The 20,409-nt window shown below is 38.1% G+C and overlaps 1 protein-coding gene across 1 annotated transcript in view; it reads left to right on the top strand.

The window, feature by feature from the left end:
- TTC17 (tetratricopeptide repeat domain 17) overlaps window positions 1–20,084 on the top strand; it is a 53,585-nt gene extending 33,501 nt beyond the window's left edge. The window contains exons 17-25 of the mRNA XM_031593358.2: window positions 6,906–7,073; window positions 7,479–7,729; window positions 8,267–8,432; window positions 10,926–11,046; window positions 11,364–11,523; window positions 12,007–12,090; window positions 14,195–14,314; window positions 16,158–16,301; window positions 18,713–20,084. Coding sequence (XP_031449218.2) covers window positions 6,906–7,073; window positions 7,479–7,729; window positions 8,267–8,432; window positions 10,926–11,046; window positions 11,364–11,523; window positions 12,007–12,090; window positions 14,195–14,314; window positions 16,158–16,301; window positions 18,713–18,844 — 1,346 coding nt within the window. The 3' untranslated portion in view covers window positions 18,845–20,084. The remainder of the gene's footprint in view (window positions 1–6,905; window positions 7,074–7,478; window positions 7,730–8,266; window positions 8,433–10,925; window positions 11,047–11,363; window positions 11,524–12,006; window positions 12,091–14,194; window positions 14,315–16,157; window positions 16,302–18,712) is intronic.
- The last annotated feature ends 325 nt before the right edge of the window (window positions 20,085–20,409 follow it).

Here is a 20,409-nt window from a genome sequence, read left to right on the forward strand (position 1 = left end):
TGCTGCAAGAGTTTCCTGGCTGGATTCTAGAAAAGGCTAATCCAATTTCTGCTTGTTGTTCATTGCTCCATCAAAACCAAGATTGATTTTTGTCTACTTCATCTGGAGCAATAACTTCACTCTTTTTAAGGAATTGTGTAAAATGTAACCTGTCAGACAAACAACTGAACACTTAGAAGCTATCTTAGTAAGGGGCATACTTGCCTGGCAAGTTAACACCGTCCTTTGTTATTTGAGTGTGTCTGCGTCTCTGTGCTTTGATCTTCAATAAGGAGGAAGATTGTGCAGATATCTATCCCAAACAAATCTGTAAATTATTGTGGGTTAGTATTAACCATTAATCTACTCTGGTTAAGGAGTGTAATGTAGAGAAAAGATGCATAGATGAACATAAAATACAACCTATCAAAACTATTTTCTTAAAAATGCAAAATCAAATCACTCCAGAAACCTGTTTAAATTCACCATGTAGCACAAACCTTATAGACTGTAGTTAAATCTACGTGCATAACACCATTATACACCCATCAGGCTTTCCACTGTGTGGTGAGAAAAGTGGAAAGTTAGCTAACCCCATTATGAGTAACTGCTAGCTGTTCTAGGGTTCATTTTTAAAAAGTGGGCTTCTCCTATGTTTAGTCCCTTTTAAACTTGAATTCATAAATGTTGAATTCATAAATAGGGAATCTAACAATTGGGCTTAAGTCATGCAAAGTATTTAATGTTTAGCTTGAGAGGTATATAGGGCTGAACATGGAGGAAAGACAAGAAAAAGAGCAAAACAAACATGAGACAGTCTCTCTGCTTTATGATAACAATACTTAAAATAAGAATTTCCATGGCTTAATCCAAGCCTACTTTAGAAGTGTATTATGTGAAATCAAGGAACCAAATACTGGCCGTTTAGTCGTCACAGCATATGTTATGCTATGATCTGTTGTAGGTGGGCATTTAATGTTAGGAAATAAGTAAGTAGGTATTTTATATGGCCTTAGGAAAAAAAAAAAAAAAAATACGCAAGCATGCAGGAGAACTCTGAATAGAAACCTTAACCTTTGGAATTGGTACGTACTTATTTCTCTTACTTTCTCCCCTCCCTCCCCCCCCAAAAAAAAAGGCTATTTTTGAAGCACAAACTGAAATTCAGGCTGGAGTGCTGCTTACCTTGCTACTCTTTATGTAGTACCATCATAATCTGAATGAGATATATTCCAATCTCTCTTAGCCACTGACAAGATTTGAGAATTTCAATTTAGATGTTTGTGTATTTTGGATACTATTCCTAGGCATCATAGAGCAAGTTATGGCTTCTAGGTATGCATCATAATAAAACAAAAGCAAAACATCTTATTGTAATGGGCAGTGTGGAAGGAGCACAGTGAAGGCTTTAGATAGTCAACCTCCTTGATTTTCCCCTCCCTGTTCTTAGTTATGAAAGAGGTGTTTGGGGGTTGTTTAGTTTGAAGTGTTCTATTCTGCTACATAGTACACTGCTGAATTCTTCAAGAAGTTTAGTAGGCGTGTCCCTTGCACTGTTCAAGTTTAAATAGGTTTGTCTTCCTATTTTTTGCGTGTGTGCGTGTATATATTTAATCACTTATATTTCATAAAGAAAATGTGTGTGTCTGCATCAGGGACCAATCTGTTACACAATGTTAAGGTATTTCTGTCAGCATGAAGAGATCTGCTGTGTATGGTTGGCATCTGTGTGTTTTTAAAGCTTTACTCAGAGCTGGTGTAATGAGACAAATAGATAATCTTTAAATCTATAGCTAAGCCAATTTAGAGGCATCTTTTGGTTACAAATCACATTTTAAAACTATTTTGCTACAAGTGAGAGCAATTGTTTTACAATATAATCCTCTTAATTGAAAATCCGTTATTGGAATAAATAATTTAAAAAATGAATGCTTCATTATGTGTGCATGAGTCTAAACTTTGACCGTGTAAATTGTTCTGTTGTTTGCCATACATCAAACCAAAGCTTGTTATGTAGTGCACTCTTATGACTACTGGGTTTGAGTATGCCCCCCTGCATCTTTGAGGAAGTTGCTACTGACTGCTCTTCTAGAGGAGGAACTTAAAAAGAGGTAGGGATTTATGAAGCTTTTACAATGCTTGCTACTACTTTCATAGAGCTTTTCATTGCTGTTTGTTAAGCTTTTATCCTTTGGTTAGCAAAACGTCCTGCTGCTTGTCATTGAAAACAGTTGGGTTTTTCTTGGGGGAGGTTGGGGGGAGGATGTTTGTTTTGGTTTTATCCTGTAACCCCAGTTTTGGAAAAGAAGGTTCAGTTTTGGAAAGGAGGGTTTTTATGAAAGGTATAATGCTTAAAATAAAGGTGCTTCCATTTTGGCAGAAAACGTATCAAAAGCTTAGTCTAAATGTTGAGGCACGACTGCTGTCGTTCTCAGCTACTATCAGTATTGATACCTGACTGGAGATACATGGCCTGAGAAGGAACTTACTACTCTCTGTCCTTTGTTATTCCAGAATAACAATGGTGATACGTGGATAGCTGGTGCAATTTGTAGTAATTACTGGAGTACGTTACAGCTGTAAAAGATACTGGAGGTACACTTGCATCTGGATTGCAAAACATAGTCATGCCTGTTGAATCTAGCAGTGGGCAAGAGTTAACTCTGAGTGGAATGCTTTGCTTTTCAAGTGTGCAACAAGGCTTCTGGCAGTTCTGTGCTGCTGAAGATGCAGGCTGCCCTTCTGCTCTGTGTCTTTTCTCAGCCCTAGAGCCTAGAGGGAATATGTTGTAAAGCTTGGGTATTCTTCCTCAGTTAAATATAGACCCATTGAGCACTCGTATCAGTGTTGCATAGCCAGGTAATTGTTAATTAAGAGCTTCTACTTTTCTTCCCACCTCCAGTTGTCACTGTTAATCATTTTCTCTAAAAATAAACTGAGAATCCCTTTGTTATATTTTGTTATTTTTGCATTTCAGTGTGTGGTAAGCACAAAACTTTGATACAGCTACTGGAGTACCATTCAGTCATGCAGCTCGGGTGGATTTGTTGTGTTTTCAGTGACAGTTCTGTTCCGTCACTGCAGTGTGGTTTGCAGTTTCTGCTTTCTGAGCTCAATCGTGAGATTTTATTTTATTCTCTGAAGTGTAAATGTGTATTTTTTTTTTTTAATTAAAGCAAAGGAAATGAGTAAGAAAAGGGATGCATGAGTCTTAGAGCAAAAATTATAATAGAAGCATAATAATTTATAATTCAGTCCAGCAGAGTAGCAGTGGCTGCTAAAGATATGCCTCTTCTCTTGTTACTGCTCACCCTCTTGATTTAAAAAACTCATAACTGGCCTGGATTTTTTTTTCCCCTTAACAAATTTCTAGATCTAAAGATTATCAGTTTCTTTTGCGACCAAATACCTGTTTGTATGCAGGCAGAATAACACGTTTTCTGTTAATAGATCACAAGAGCTTTATGAAATGATCTGTTCACCTTGAAACATCAAGGTAATTGTGTTGTGCATTATGTAATCCCCAGAGTTATTATCACTGTCCAAGTCAGAGCTCGTGTTTTAGATGTTGCCTGAAGGAGGGTTCCTCCAAGAGCACTGGGCAGGACTTGTTCTATAAAATGATAGATGACAATTCTTCAGTTTCATTTCTCTAATGAATATATTTAATACTAAAAATGCAGTATCACTGAAACAGCAAGCACCCCCAAAGTTTTCATGTGGTCTAATGAGATTATTGTACTAATCTTCATGTTTAAAGGGTAATATGACACTCTGCATAAGAAAAGATAGTTATTGTCATTGCATCTCTCTGTGAAGAATATGGTTTTGAGTGTGCATCAGGAAACATGGAGTTTGACTTCTTGCCGTGAGGTTCTTTAGCTGTGATGGCTGTAGTAGGTGCTAAAGCTTTGGTGGAAATTGAAGAGGGGCCCTGAAAATCAAGATGGTCAATTTTAGATGGAAAGGATGACCTTATCAGATCTTTTCTGTACATGAAATGTATGGCATCCCCTCATGGCAGGGTGGTTGAGACCATGTGTTGCAATAGTGCTGTACAAGCACTTCCACATTAGCCCCAAAATTAAGCAGATTAAAATGACATGAGGAATAGAGACTTCTAGCATATAATACTGTTTTCTGGTTTTCATCTTTAGGATCTCCATGCTTTGTTTTAGAACCTATATTGCTTTTTCTATCTGGATTGTAGTGGATTTGCTTTGTAGCTTATGAACTTTTCTCATTTCTTTTTCTCCCACTTTTTTCATTAAATAGGCACAGTCAGACTGTTTATTTGTCTTATTTCCCTCTCTTATGAATAATAATAATAATATTTGTATTATTATTTATATAAGATTCAGAAGACTACACATGTGTTTTGTCAATAACATCTTTGTTCCACTGGCTGGTGAGTAACAACGGAGTCTTAGAATGCATGAGGTAGAATAGTCTGATGAACTTTTATCTGGATATTCTGAGCTCGGATATAAAGTCACAACATCTGCTCCCAGAAAATGAATGAGCAACAAAGAGATTCTTCTTCAGTACATTTCCATGCAGTAAGCTGGAGGATCAAGTACTGTGAAGTGGTTTTAGACTTCAGGTTTTGTAATTGTAATCCCTGTGTCTGGACTTTACGCTCAAAATTCACATGTGCACATTTGGACAACCAGAGTATTTGTGAATAAGAATGAATATTGTATAACTGAGGATTCCTAGGGCAGCAGTCTCTTTTCTCCTTCACCCAGGTGTTGTGCAGTAGGTATTGCAATGTTGTGGGTGACTCTCTGCTGCCAGGCAATGTTTCTGGAACCTGGAGCTACATTGTTCCTTTGGTGGAACTTGTTCTGGGTGTTCTTCCCAGTTGCTCTGCAAGCATGCAGCTGATACAAGCTGTAACATTCTGTGGGATGTGTTTCCATACCACCCTGTCTGTGGTAAGCTCATCCCAGACCTTCTCTTCTTTTTTCAGCCAGCCTTTTTTTCCTCCTGTGACATCAGGCAACTGAAAGCAGTAATTTCAAAAAATCAGGCCACTCGGATTTCTATATATAGCAGCTCTCAGATCCCAAGAAAACCAGCACTCTCATCTAGTCTGTTTTTAGCTGTTAGTATTTGTAAATTATTATTAGCAAGGTTAGTCTTAAGTAGAACTGTGCCTTTTTTCCCTCTCACTTGCTATTTCTAGCTTTTTTTCCCTTTTTGGGGGTGTTTTTGTCTCAAAAATAATTGTCTGTATGTTGTTCTCTTTGCTTTTTTTTTTTTTTTTTTTTTTTCCCTCCCCTTTCATACTAATGATGAATTGACCTTCAGCAAAGAGAGTTGTGGTCATTACATTACTGAGTAGCACCTGACTCGCATCAAAATCAGACTGGTTGTGATGGCAGGCAGGGAGACTTGTTCAGGCTTTAGTGTTCTGTGCACGCCACTCTTCGTGAAATAAACATGAGGATTTCCATAGATTGAAGAGATTTTTTTTGTAATGAAACCAATGACTTTTTTTATTGACAGCACAGAGGGAGATGTGGGAGGATTAAAGAAAGAGTCGCCAATAGGATAAGTAGGAAAGGAAGGATACAATTACGTGGTAGATGTTAGGACAGTTTCTGAAGTTACCAGCTTCTGCTTTGAATGTTTGCTTATCTAATGGCCTTGTTTGTCTTTTCATGTTTGGCAGAAAACTAGTTTTTACTGAACCTTTTTCTGGAAAATTCATGAATATAGTTATTTGTTTGTTTTTTTGACATCTCCAAAGGTGTTACCTGAATGTTGACAGATGCAGAAGTACAAAGCATACAGCGTATGTTCCACCACTGGCAAGTAGTGGAACAGGTGACACCTATCTGAGAGTTGAGCCATCTTCTTCATGCTGGCCTGATGAAAAGCAAGGCATTAAAAATATTCCTTTGTAACATGGGATCATTGTGTGGAGAAAACTGTCATATATTCATATTCTTCGTAATTTATGTTGCCAATTGGAAAAATAGTGCTTTCCATATGCAGTGTACAGTACAATTAGCTTTCACGAGGAGAGCAGAGAACATACTTGAGGATCTTGCATTTAGCATGGGCTTCTTTGATTTGCTACGTGCTTCTTAATTCGCTTGTGTATATAAGTTGTGTTCACTTGCAAGAGATTGAAAGGAGAAAGGAAGGATTTTAGAACAGTAGTTTAATACTTGGAATCTCCTTTACTTCTCAGTGACAGGCTTCCCGTGTCCTGGCTCTGTAGCTGTGCCACAAAGTGAGGACAGCTCCCAGCCCTCACACCGCATGGGAAATGCACGTCCCTGTATCTGTGGAGCTCTGGGGAGGTGAAGGGGATCAGCCTGACAGTCTGACAAGGAATTACAGTTAGGAAATCTGAGATCTTCAGTTAAAATGTATTTGTGGTCAAAACTATTAGTAAAAAGTTGCAGCTGATTTAGGTGACTGTCTTTTAGAATGTCTGAAAGCTTAACAGTGTGTCGGTGAATGATGCCTGAAGGAAGGTTAGCATTGCAAGCTGGCTGGCTGTCTTTAGGACAATTCATTGCAGCTCTGTGTTTGAATTTTTCCGAATGGACCCCCACATGCAGTGCAGTGTCACTAAAAATACACTTTGGAAACTCTCATTGAAAGTGCTACCACCACACAGTTATTTCTCAGGTACTGTGCAGCCTCCTGTCAAAAGATGCTTGTGTTTTTTTTTCATTGGTCATTCACAGTGTGTAAGTAAAAACATTTTCTGTGAGTTTTTTAGGTAATCTGCCTTGTCAAAAGGCAGAGCAGAGTTGTTTTGGTTTGTTTTTGTTTTCCACTAAGCAATGGCTTTGCTACTTCGTGAAACTGTACTACTAATCTGTGTGTAGACAACTACAAGACTGCATACTTATGACCAAAAGGAGCAGTCTTATGTGGTGTATCAGTAAAATTCTCTCTTTCAGGTCACTGTCATGAGAAGAGTCCAGAAGATAATCATGACAAGGAGAAATACTTTGACCACCATGAGTCAGTCACAGAAATGGCAGAAGGACACTCTGGAAGAGGTACAGAAGATACAGAAATCCTTACTCAGCGTTCAGTAAGAGATCCCTCCATCTTGAGACTGGAAAGTAAGTCAGCCTTAAAATTCAGTACTGACAGATGAATGATTTTCTAGACTTTTTGGAAGAGCTGTCTTCCTTCCTCCATGGAGCTACATTATTCCCTTCTGCCTGTAAAGTGGAAAGTGATCCTTAAGACTTACTTTGTTGTATTTACTGTTCTTCTCCAAGCCTGGCATGAAAATATGTAAAATCAAAAAGTGAAATCAAAGGTTAGGATGCTTTCCAAGGGAAAGGATATAGTCTGCATTCTCCAGTCCCTTTCTCCATATGCAGCATGGAGTGAGTATTTAGTTTGTGCAAGTGAAAGAGTCAGATCGCAGGGAAAAAAGAAACAAACAAACCTTTTTTTTTTTTTTAATAAATCTTATGGATGAAGCTAGGAAAAAATGAGGTTATGGTATTCTCTTTTAGACACTGTTACTGCAGAAAGCAATGGTTCAGAAGGAGTGGAGAGTTTAGAAGATGATCAGATGTCTGAAGAGATGCTGGCTTTGGTGGATGAGTTTGAAAACTCATGGCCTCAAGAAGCTTTTGAAGGGGCGCTGGAGGTAAAAGGTCGTCGAATGGACTTACAGGGCATCCGTGTCCTAAAGAAGGGAGCTCAGGATGGCCTGGCAAGCTCCTGTTTTGGAGACTGTGGTGATGATGATGAAGCCGAATGGGTAAGTTTGGATAGTGTGTAAAAATCTTGTACCAACTTATTGTTACAGAGGGAAAGACTAAGACGGTTTCTGGGAACTTCCCCCGTAGGTTACACAGAGCTGGTTTGTGGTTTATACTAGTTTCAGTCCATTCTAAAGGAAAGGCTTCTGCTAAAACTGACATCATTGATTATCAACAGCAGGTGCTTAGGTGTTGAATGTTGCTGAGTTCCTCCACACTACTTGTACAGAGTTACAAAGGAGACAAGATTTTAACCAAATGTTCTAGTTAGCATGAAGATAACAAAAATACATGTAGTCATCATGTTGCCAACAAAATATGTAGTGAGAAATGTGTTTCAGAATGTGTATGTTGTTTGCATAGTGTGATGCATTGAAAATGCAGGCTCAGAGAATGAATTGAGATGGGGAGGAGATGAGATCTCATCATAACATCTTTGAAATTGAATCCTTGGGTTAAAACAGGTAGTGTATTAGAGCAGCTAATGCTTGTGATGTTTCGTAATGTTAATTTTGCCAATATTGTCTTTTTGGTAGATCACTTTTCAGGTCAAACGTTTAAAGAAACCAAAAGCTGATAGCTTGGATCTCCAGGAGCCAAATGGGAGAAATGGAGAAGAAGGGACTAATGGAGAAAACGAAAACTTCTACCAAACTGCCTTGGAGATCAGTGGACCAAAGATACCTTCTCCTGGACCAATAGGTAACTTGCCACTTTGAGAGAAAGCAAATCCCTTGCAGTTTTCAATTACTATACAATCATAGAATGGTTTGGTTTGGAAGAGACCTTTAAGGTCATCTAGTTCCAACTCCCTGCTGTAGGCAGGGACACCTCCCTCTAGACTATGGTTTATTTCATGGCAACTTTTATTTTACACTGGTTTATTACTATAAATATGTACCACAAAGATGACATAGTGAAATATAACTTCTGGGTGAGAATGTGGAAAAACAACAGATCTCTTCCATGAATACCTTCTACGTGAAGTACAGCATAACTTCCTCCACTGTATGAAAACTTTCTAGATAATACCCAGAACTTCTGGAGATAAAGTGATAAAAGTGGAGAGTAAAAGACAGTGATAATGTCAATAGAAGTATAAATGGAGTGGGGAGTTAGTTAACTTTTTTTTTTTTGTTAAAGCTGAATAAAAAGAGAAGTTGTTTGTTTTTTTTAACTGAATGGGAGGTATTGGGACAGATATTGGGTAAAAGCTTGAATTTATTATTGACTAAACGTAACTTACAGAATTTGAAAACAAAACACAGAAAATTTGGTCTAGTAGAAATAAATAGAACTTAGTGTTCTGCTGTGATTGATTTGATAATATTAGAAGGGAAGATTTAGATGCTGTCTTCCAGAAGAGCAGAGCCAGTGAAGAGCACAGTCTTGCACTAATGTGGTTGAGGAGGTTTGCAGAGAGAGAGGTGGAGTTTTTGCTACTTAAGGAACAAGTATTGTAGAGAGATCTATTAAGATAGTGCAAGTTAGTTCCATCAATGCATTCATTCGGACAGAAATCATCAGCACTTGATTGCTTTGATGAAAATTTGGAATTTCTAGAGCTTATTAATGCCAAGGAAGAGAGGATGAATAATTGTTCCCCATACGTTTCATCTTACTATGATTTCAATTAATGTAAAATTTTAATGTTATAGGCATGCAAAAATGTGTTCTCTACATTCTAGTCGTTGACAATTTGATGACCTAGAAAGTAGTTCACATTTTTGAAGGCTTTTATGTGAAGTCTTCAGCAAGCTTATAAAGTTATAAGCAACTAACAAATACAAGCTATTAAATTAAATAAGGAGGATTGCATGACAACAAGTAACTATTTGTGAGGATGCACCTTTCCTTTTCTCAGTGTGTGTTCTCTCCCTGAGCTACTTTCCTGGCTTTATTACACAGCATCCCTTAATTGTAAAGTCATTAACTTTCTCACACTCCTGAGAGGCAAGGTCTGCTGACATCCTCTTTACAAGAACTACATTATCAAAAGTTTAAATAAGGCCTTGGAGGTTCACTTAGGGAGTTCCAAGCAGAGCAGGGAAATGACTGTCCTCTGTCTGACTGCTACTCTGATAACTGACAACAGGTGCTCTGTCCCTGTGTAACGTTTTCATGCCTTTCAGTATCTTTTCCTGTTCATGCTGGTAGTAACTCTAAATCAGGTACTGCACAGTGCCAGTGACAAAAAATGATCTTTCCTCTCTGGAATTTCCTCAAGTTTTTCAAAGTTGATTTTCCTTTAATCAGAATATTTTACAAAAGACAGTGTTGCAGACCTTATCATCATTTTGCAAAACTGTGATGAAGCACTTAAACCTTGATGGGAAATAGATCTTGTATCCAAGAAGTCAAAATTTTAGGTAACCAGAAATAGGTACTAGAATACTGCATATGTAGCTGATATGATAGACCTTCATGTTTGTGAATTTGGCCTCTCACTGTGCAAATTCAAGGCTATGATGAATCGTTTTTCTCTTCAAAACAGTTCAGATGATTTTGATGAGAGAAACATGTTTCCTAGCAGTTACACAAGTTGGATTTGTAGGTTTGGTACAAGATCCATCAGATGTGAGGGGAAGATTTCAGTGGATTTTTTGATCAAATGTGAAGATCAGATTCCTAAAATAAAGTGAATTATTTAACCTTTTCATTCCTTGGTTAACTCCTTTCCAAAATGAGAGGTTATAAGTGTAATTGCTAGTTTCAGAAATGTTTCTGTCTTGAGTGTGAATGCAATAAAAGCTTTATTCATGGATAAGAAATGGCAATATTTTTCATCTCGGATTGTCAGAAGATGGAGTAATCAGCTTTTATTAGTTCTTACTATAGCTGTACATCATAAATGATAACTCACTTAAAAACTTTAAGGAGTTAGAGATATTGCTTGTGAACAAGAATGACGATTGTTTTTAATCTGCAGCTATTGAAAAACTCTAACTTATAATTTGTATTTTAAAACTTCGCCTTCAAATCTATCTGCCATAGCATCCACTTCTGTCTTTGGATCCCACAAGTTCCATTCAGTATGTTTAGATATGGAATTGTTCTTAAAGAAATCTGATGGCAACACTGTGACTTTTGTGTTGTAGGTATTTGCTGGTGTATTTTGTAATTCATTGTACTAAGTCTTTCTGCTTGAAAATAATCCCTTTTATTATTTCTTTTTTTTTTTTAACTTCTCTCCAGGAAAGAAGCATGACTATCGTAGCCTTGGGTGGCCGAGTCCTGATGAATGTTTGAAACTCCGTAGGGTAGAGCTCACAACTGTGGCCAGCACATGGCTCGCTGTTTCTGCTAAAAACATTGAGTAAGCATCTTAAATATGGACCTTAAGCCACTCACACAAAGCAAGGTAGTTGTAAGGCCTCGAGTGTACGTTAACTAAAGATTTTATTGTTCATTAAAGTAAGAAGGAACTATCAGGATTACGAAGACATTTGAAAACATGATGTGGTATTTAACAGTAGACTTGCAAAGAAGAATGCAACTTCAGACTGAAGATCCAGTTTCTCTTGCTTCTTAAGCTATTCAAAGGAGATTCTTCTCTGCAGTTTACCTTCACTAGGGAACTTTGTAATGATTCTTCTCTCTTCTTCTGACTGATTCAATTTATTACCTTTGTAGCATTACAGAACACATTGATTTTGCAACACAGCTGCAAGAACCAGCCATGGAGCCCCTTTGTAACCCCAATCTGCCAGCTAGTATGCATACCTTGGACCACCTGCAAGGTGTCTCCAGTCGAGCAAGCCTGCATTACACTGGAGAGAGTCAGCTTAAAGAGGTATGCCACAGTTGAAGGCTGTCATACAAAAACATCTATACCATGGCAGATTCAAGGTACATTTAGTGCCCTGTCTCCCAAAGTGCCCTGCAGTACATGAACACCTGAATAAGACTGTAAGAATGATGCAAGATGAAAGTGATTTTTACCAGAATATTTACCAGACTGTTTTCCCAACCTTTTGTGATCTGAGCTGAGGGAAATACTAAAACACTATTGCTGTCTTGGCGTTTATCACTCTAGATAGATGAGTTAGTAGAAGAAAAATCAAAAGAGTATACACAAACTTCTAGAATTCTCAGTATTCAATGGCATGGAGTTAAAAGATTCTATGATGATAGTACTAACTCTAGTTATACAGTGATGTTTAGGTTCAAACAAGTCAGTGATTTGCAAAATGCTGGGTAAAAAGAGTAGCCAGCAGGTGAAGGATATCTTTTCTCAGTTTCCATCCTTTAAGTACTTGTCCTTTCTCTTTCACAGGTGCTACAGAATCTTGGCAAAGACCAGTACTCACCACAGTCATTAGAACAAGTTGGTACTCGAATAGCCAAAGCTCTGGAAAAGGTACATATGAATGTGAGAAGAGTAATGTCTGGACATACTGCTTGGCTTAGCAGTCAGTCCAGTCTCAAATCATCTGTCTGAAATAAGGAATGAATTTGTACTTGGACTTGAGATTTGTGTCTATTCAGCATCTATAATGCCCTCACAGGCTTTTACTTGAGCTCGATATCCTTTGCTTACATTTGGAAGTCCCACTGTCAAGTGTTTTGCCCATCATTCTACAAAAACCTAAGCTTGTAAAATTTCCCACTATTTCCAACCCTGTTGTGAGCAGTATTGTTGGCTGCCAATGCATATTATATACAGGAAGGATGCAGAGCTGTTGGAGTGGGTCCAGAGGAGGGCCGTGAAGATGATCAAGGGTCTGGAGCACCTCCTGTGAAGAAAAGCTGGGAGCGCTGCACTTATTTAGCTTGGAGAAGAGAAGGCTCTGAGAAGACCTCATTGCAGCCTTCCAGTATGTGAAGGGAGCTAACAAGCTCCCAACTTTTTATACTGTCTGATAGTGATGGGATGTGGGGAAATAGCTTCAAACAAAAAGAGAGAAGATTTAGGTTAGATGTTAGGAGGAAAAATAGGTGGTGAGGTGCTGGAGTGGGTTGCACAGGAAAGCTATGGGTGCCCCATCTATGGGAGGCGTATGAGGCCAGATTGGATGGGGCCCTGGGCAGCCTAATTTAGTGGGTGGCAACCCTGGCCATAGCAGGGAGGATTGAAACTGGATGATCTTTAAGGTTTCCTCCAATCTAAGCTATTCTATGATATTAAACCATTTTAATAATTCTCAGTCTTTCTTCAGATGCTGCATTCACTTGGAGTTTAAGGAAAGTCAGAGTTAACCCATGGCTCAGCTCTTCCAATTGCACTTTTGGCAAATTGCACTTTTGGCAGGCAGAGAGTTCCTCTCTTTCCTACCTATTTGTTTTTTCCCTATGCAGCGTTGAGCTGAAGTGTCAGATGCATTCAGGCAGTGGTATAGCACCATACACAAGGCTGCCCTTTGTGTTCCCCTGAGAAAACTAAGCTTCCTAGCTAGATCAAGGCTACTGAGGGAGGGCCTCACCTGGAGGGATGCTTAGGGACATAATTTTCCCATGATATACAACGCAGATCAGGATGCAGTGATTGCTGTATGCTTCCAGTGTTGTCAGGAAGATATCTCAAACTAAAACACGAAAGAGGGTTCTAACATAAGTTTGGTGCCCCTGGCCTATTCTACTGAAGGCCCTCTAAGGAAGTTCCTGTGGTTTGAAACTGAAGTCAATAAGCCTTTATTGTTCCCAGAAAGTGAAGATATTACTCTTCAGCTTGCGTAGTAAGCTTAGTTTCTTTTGACTTCAGGTTTGCTAAGTCTTGTCTTACATGCTACACTTGACCCTGCAAACAGCAAGCTTTGTCCAAATACACAGAAAATTTACTACTAACAGAAGAGAAACAGAATTCTTCATAAGGCTAGCTGTGATGAAAATAAAGCACAGTTCTTCTGTCTACCAATCTCATTCATTATTCACAAGAGTTAATCAAATCAAGATGACTACTTAATTAATTGCACATGTGAGCATAAACATTAACTTAATATATCTGAGTCCATTGAATTCAAGCACATGGTATTTTCCTTTCTAACATGTGGCATGGGAGTCAGCCAACTGGAGGCAACAAACTTGGTCAGCTGTTCAGGCTTTTGCTTTGAGTTGCATCCCAGAGCATCCTTTCTCCTTCTGATGGCTACAGTGAGCCCAAAGAGTCTGATCAGCCATCTTAGCTGGTGAAAATTGTTGATTTATATATGGTAATGTATATACACATCTAGGTGCTCAGCACCTGACAGCTGGTTAGAAGTTATTGTGATTGCTGAAGCTGTTGTTACTGTACAAAAGATTAAGAAAATGATGTTGTGCTTGGAATTTGTGTTTTATTTGGCAGTCTCATTGATGAGTCTATTGCTTATATGTTATTAGATAAATTCTTATTACGCTTTGGAATACTTGAATGCTATTTTTAAGTGAAGCATTCTCTATCCCAATATATTGAGTAAATCTGAAGAGTGAAAGACAGGAAGATTGTTAACAACAGGTGTATGACTCATTTTTGTGTTCTCTTGCAGAATCAGACTTCATGGGTCCTCTCTAGCATGGCAGCTCTCTACTGGAGGGTGAAGGGCCAAGGAAAGAAGGCGATTGATTGTTTACGGCAAGCATTACACTATGCACCCCATCACATGAAGGTGTGCACATCTGCCTGCTACACAGATAAAATGATGTTGTCCTTGTGAGATAGCTGCTTAGTTTTCACTTACAATAGTTAAAACTAGAATTATGCATATCAGGAGTCTGTATACGAACAGTTACGTACATCAGCTAGTTGTGGGGAAATTTCAAGACTTTCACTACCTGTGATTGTGGGCTGCAAAAGAGCAATTTCCTCCATTTCAGTGGGTTTAACACTTCTCTGCTGGGCGCTACTGGCTTAAACTTCCTTCTGCTATGTAGGACTCTGAATCTTTGTCAGCCTTGTCTTGTACAAGTCTTTGACCCTAAAATATGATTGTGCTTTTAAAGTAGGGGGAAGAGATGAGATCTGAAAGGATAATGTAAATGCTGAAATCGTAAATGTTTTGGCTGACTAGTGCCTGATTTTGGGTGGCATTTTTATCCAAAAAAGGTAGTATTTTGGACATAGCCCACTGTTTCAGTTGACTGCAATGCTTTGCACCCTTAGCACTGCCCCATGGGATGCTGAATATTATGTCTGTTCTTAGACACCAGCTTTACCCTTCCAAATTGGTAAATGCAGTATAGGCCCCTAACTCAGCATTGTGGATTTCACTTTCAAATTATGCAACGTTTAACTCTTGGTCTCAAGTTGTTCTCTGAAAATCAGGAGACAAAGTAGTTTACGCTGTCAGGTTATTATTAAGAAAATTTATCCATTAACCAGAGAAAGACCTCAGCTAAGAAATATTGATCTCTTCCTCACATCATTACTATCTCTTGTCTCCTATAGTTCTATCTTTATATCATCGTCCTTTTAAAATGAGGTTGGAACCAAGGCCCAACACAATAAACATGTCTTTCTATTATGGTGTAGTAGTGCTGACTGTGTTCTGATACCATGATATAAAGTTGACTGGGACTGGCTTACACCAAATTTCTACTTAGTTTTTGTCCTGGCTCCAGAGAAAACTCTGAGTCTTGTTTGTAAAGATACAGCTGCAACTTGGAATTAGTGATTTAGCGCTGGATGAATAGTGATCTATTATTTTGTTTAATCCTCCTTTTTGGCCTTGTGTTCCATCTCACCTTTTCTCATCCAAATAAAAAGTAATTTTTTTCCTCTGGGTTTCTTTTGTGATTCTAGCTTCCATAGTATCTGCATGGCATCAAGGAGGAAGGGATCAAGTTGCATCCTAAATTTTTAGTTATTCTATTGAATGCATCTGCAGATCACCGCTGAGTAGTATTTTGTCCTTCCTAGGTGTGAAGTCCAGCTCCCTGAGAGCTTGTTACAGCTGTCAGGGCTCCATGGTTTTGTCAGTCAGACACAGTCTGGAAATTCAGGAAATAAAGACATTGGTGACTACCTGAAAAGATTTTGTTTATAGCTGTTAGCATCTTACAGGAAATCTGTGTCAGGGATGGGATAGAAAACAGTGTGTGAATGCCATTAATGTTTAACTCTTTTTTTTTCACTTCCCTACTTTATCCATATTCCTTTTGTGCAACTGCTGAAGGAGAGGGATCAAAGAGCTTCTCTTGTCTCTCAGAGTACATCTTATCTTTGTGGAAACAGTAACAGCATCTTAAAAATAAACTATGTGCTTGTATATTTAATTTGAGCTAATTTTTGAGTTATTTGTCTATGCAAAAGCAATGTTTGCTCATTTTTGTGAGCAGATATGTGTATATGAGTTTTTGTTCATAGCTCAGGGTCAAGTGCCTTTTTTCTGGTAAGTGTAACTCATCACTTTCAAAGTGACCAGGTGGTGGAGCCTTCTGTCAGTCTTCTCGCTCCTGAAACAATTTCAGTGGAAAGAACCTCATTGTTGATCACTTTCTCTTCTCTTAAAGGATGTACCACTAATAAGCCTGGCAAACATCTTCCACAACGCCAGACTTTGGAATGATGCTATCATTGTGGCTACCATGGCAGTGGAAATAGCACCGCACTTCGTGGTTAATCATTTCACACTGGCGAATGTCTATGTAGCAATGGTGAGCATGTTTGTTACTCTGATGTGTCTTGTTTATGACACATGGAATTCATAGTTCCACAAATAATTTTGGAGAAGTAACATTCATGAAATAGGGGAAGTGTCAGTAAGAAAATATTTTTTTAATATACTTTTTGGAGCATCAAAGCTTTTTATTACTCATTTAATACATGAAGGCCAGTGTTGTTACAGGATGGCTTCAGGATGCTGCCCTACAAAGCTTTGCTAAGGCAACACCAAACAATTGATTTTGACTGGTTTCCATTCCAGCTAAACACACAATGTTTTTGTTACACTGGGAAAGTAATGATAAACTGAGTTTCCGTCCTGAAGGGCTTAGTTTAATGTAGTTAGTAAAACCCAGTTTGCAGTTGCAATAAAGAAACAAAAGAGATGTTTGATTTCACTATTTGGATTATCAACACCCAAAATAATTCAGATTGAATTCAAAGTTCTCCATACTTCCTTTGTATTCCAATCTGTAATTCAGCGTTCACTATTTCACGTGAATGCAAAATGTTCATTTCTTTTTCCTTACTAAAGCTGGATTGGTTCTTGGGTGCTTATTTTTCTTTAACAGGACCAGTACATTTCATGGGTAAGAGAGGCACCATTAAACTGGAACATAGTTGATACGTATATTCATGTCAAAAGTATTTTCAATGACACGTGTTCTATCTATCCCTGCCAGTATTTAGCACTTGTCATAGATCTGTCTGTAATGGTTTGTTCTTCTGGTTGGGGGGGATCATGCTTATAGTGGGATAATTTTGAGAGGTAATGGTGTACTGTGGTTATCGGGGTTGAAAAGAGTTGAAATGTGTGGTACTGTTGAACACACAGTAGAAACACACTGAAGAAAGGAATGACTTTGTTCTATTAAGCTATTGCTTCTGACAGTAGTTTGAAAGAAATGAAGTTTTATGCTTGAGTTGCCAGTGTCTTTTTCAAGTGAGCACAGTGCCTAAGGATGACTTTATTCTCGTGGATCTGAGAGATTTCTTAGTGAAGCCACATATTCATTACATGAAATGGTTAGCAGCAGGACAAAACATATCTTCTGGATCGAATTATGCTGACATAAAAGTGAATTTATTTATTTTGTATTGAGGAATTTATCTTTAAGAACTGAGTCTGCCCAACAGATTGTTTAGAAAAAAAAATCAGAGTAATCAAAAGTGTAGCATTATAGAGGCCAACGTTCCTTAATTTGCAACGCTTTTCATCACATTGCCTTGAAAAGTGGAAACTGGCCTTGATAAAGATTGAGAACTCTGGATGGATGCTATAGAAGAAATCTAAACGATTGTCAAAGTAATACCAGATCTCAGCAGATTTGAATATAAATGATTGCTTCTAAAAATGGAAAAATCTGCTTTCTGTCATTTCTGTTTGTTGGTACTACCATAAAGTAATATGGGATTTTCATTGTAAGTCCTCTTGACACTGCATGGAAATACACTTTTTTAAAAATCAAGGCTTTACAACTCCAACATTGATGTAGTTAGTGTTTATAATGTGGCTAGAAGTGAGCATTACCTGAAGTGTACAAACAAATTACTGAGAAAAAGGAACTTGACTAAAGCTGAGCTAATGCTTAGAGTGAGATCCTGGGGAGTTTCAAGTAGGAAGCAGCAGTCTGCCCGAAGTTCTGTCGTCTTTTATGTATAAAGAAAATTGAGAGTCTAGAAGTGCTGTGCCACTTGCTGTCTGCTTTCACGTGGGGATGTTAGTTTAGCTCTTTACCAGTAGTTCATCAATAGCCTTGCCATAGGAAATACTGAATATGCTGTTTAAGAGGAAAGGTGCCAAAATCCAACATTGGTTTTATAGCTCTTTTGGGGATTCCCTTTAGTAGATTCAGAGAAAAAAAAAAAAAGAAAAATCATCCACAGTCTCAAAAATATAGAAGCAGCTCAGTTCTTATAAGGAGAAAAGAGGAGGAAAAACACGCAGAAAGTGGCTGAAAAGAAACGCAGAATCATTTGAGCTGTAAGAGGCCTTTAAAAGTCATCTGACCCAACTCCCCTGCAGCGAACAGGGATACCAGCAGCTAGATCATGTTGTCCAGCCTTACCTTGGGTGTTACCAGGGACAGGGCATCTACCACCTCTCTGGGCAACCTGTTCCAGTGCTTTGCTGCCATTTAAAAAAAAAAAAAGAAAAGGTGGTTATATTCAGTCTAAATCTTTGGTTTTGTGTTTGTTTGTTTTTAACTATTTTACAGCAAGAGTACTAAGATTGATTATTAAAAAAAAAAAAAGGCAAGAGAATTGGTCGGTTAATGTTCTGTAGTTATTTGAATCAAGAGAATACTGGAGTTATCTGGAGGAGGGAAAAAAAGAATAAGAAAGTTAGTGTTCACTGTTTTTAGAATCTGACTTTATGCAATCTTCTGTTCTTTTTTTATAGGAAGAGTTTGAAAAGGCGATGAAATGGTATGAGTCAACATTAAAACTTCAGCCGGAGTTTGCCCCAGCAAAGAATCGAATCCACACCATTCAGTGTCATTTACTTATGAAAAAAGAGCGACGGTCTCCATAGAGATTGGTGTTTCTTCTCTTTTTTCCTTTTTTTTTAAAAGCCATTCTTCACTACTCTGCTTTTAAGTGTGCTAAGATAAATTGATGAATCAAAATTTTTAACAAGACTTTTGAAAAGAGATGGGATTTGGATCAAGGGTTCTTTTATCTTTTCTCAGATATAGAGGCATCTTTGGAAAACGTTTCACAGACAATTTTTAAACATCCATGTAAATATTAAACCAAGGAAGTTCCATGAGTCCATAACCACTTGTACCAGGACCCAGGCACCGTTAGTTTCTCCTTAATGCTCAGATTGGCATTCAGCGTCCAAAATGACTTGCTTCATGTCTTATAATCTAGGTCAATAGAAATGCAAAGCACACACCCATGCCAGATAGTAAGAAGAGATAATCAGCAGTTCATCCATGTGAAACTCCTGCTTTGTCCAGTCCTGTTTACTCCATGCAACATTGCCTGCTTTTTGGGAAGGAGAGGCACAGAATTTCAAACATTTACTTAGAAAACAAAATAAAAAGGAGTTAGGAACATCTAGCATTTTTTGAATTATTTCTTTCTGGTGGAGATGAGAGAATGAAGGGTGGGGAACAGCAGGACTCTGAAGTCAGTGTTTTTTTAATCTTATTTGCAGGGAAAAATAAAAAGAAAAAAAAAGAGTAGAAATCCCAATAAGATGTTTTATATTTGTCTGTATATTCATAGCCCTCTGCCTCCCTGAATGGTTGTTTTACTGATTCTTTGTTCACTGTATTTCTAGTCATTTCAGAGTAAGGTGCAAGTTTCTGCTCCCTCTGAGCCATACTTTCAGCAGCTGAGGAGGAGCAGGGAGGCATTGTCAAGGTATCATGAGCAAATGAGTCAGGTGGAAGATTTCCAAATCAGTTCTCTCTTTGTTTGGTGGAGGACGTGATTCTCCATACATCATTGTTGAATTAACAAGGGCACATATTTGAAATAAATTGTTTATGAACAAAACATGGCTTCTCCTCTAATCTGGTGTCACGCGCCATTTGAAGGAAACTAGAGTTGGGGAACTGCTGCATCTGTTTTGGAGCACGCAGAGCTGGGAGTTGACACAGCCTTTAACATTCTTAGATAATAGTTTGCTACGTATCCATAGAAAACTTCTCACCCCTCTTTCAGTGACAGAAATTTAGAGCCAAAATGGCACTGGTGGAACCGATGGACATCAATGTAATTTTTGTAATTTACTGTAGCTTTTCAGTTCATAAAATGATCCCTGAATATTTTTATATATAATTGAAGATGAGTAGTTCTAATGCAAATGTTTATCTCTGTTTTACTGCAAGTAATTTTTTTTATTAATCTAGAAAGCCTCACAGAGGTATGAGGAAGTACTGCTGTTGGGTAGATTTTTATTAAAAATGTGTGTGTTGAATTTCTGATTGTCATCTGAGCCAACAGCAAGTCAAATTGTATTCCTTTCCTAAGGCTGTTTGGAAGCCTGATAACACTGACTGGAGATCTGTCTGCGTAAGTTCTATTATTGAGAGAGTCAAATCACTTCCAGGAAAGTCTAGTACGACACCATGGGGATCATGGACT

This window comes from Phasianus colchicus, chromosome 5 (assembly GCF_987193195.1).
Source record: "Phasianus colchicus chromosome 5, bPhaCol1.hap1.1, whole genome shotgun sequence".
NCBI lineage: Eukaryota > Metazoa > Chordata > Aves > Galliformes > Phasianidae > Phasianus > Phasianus colchicus.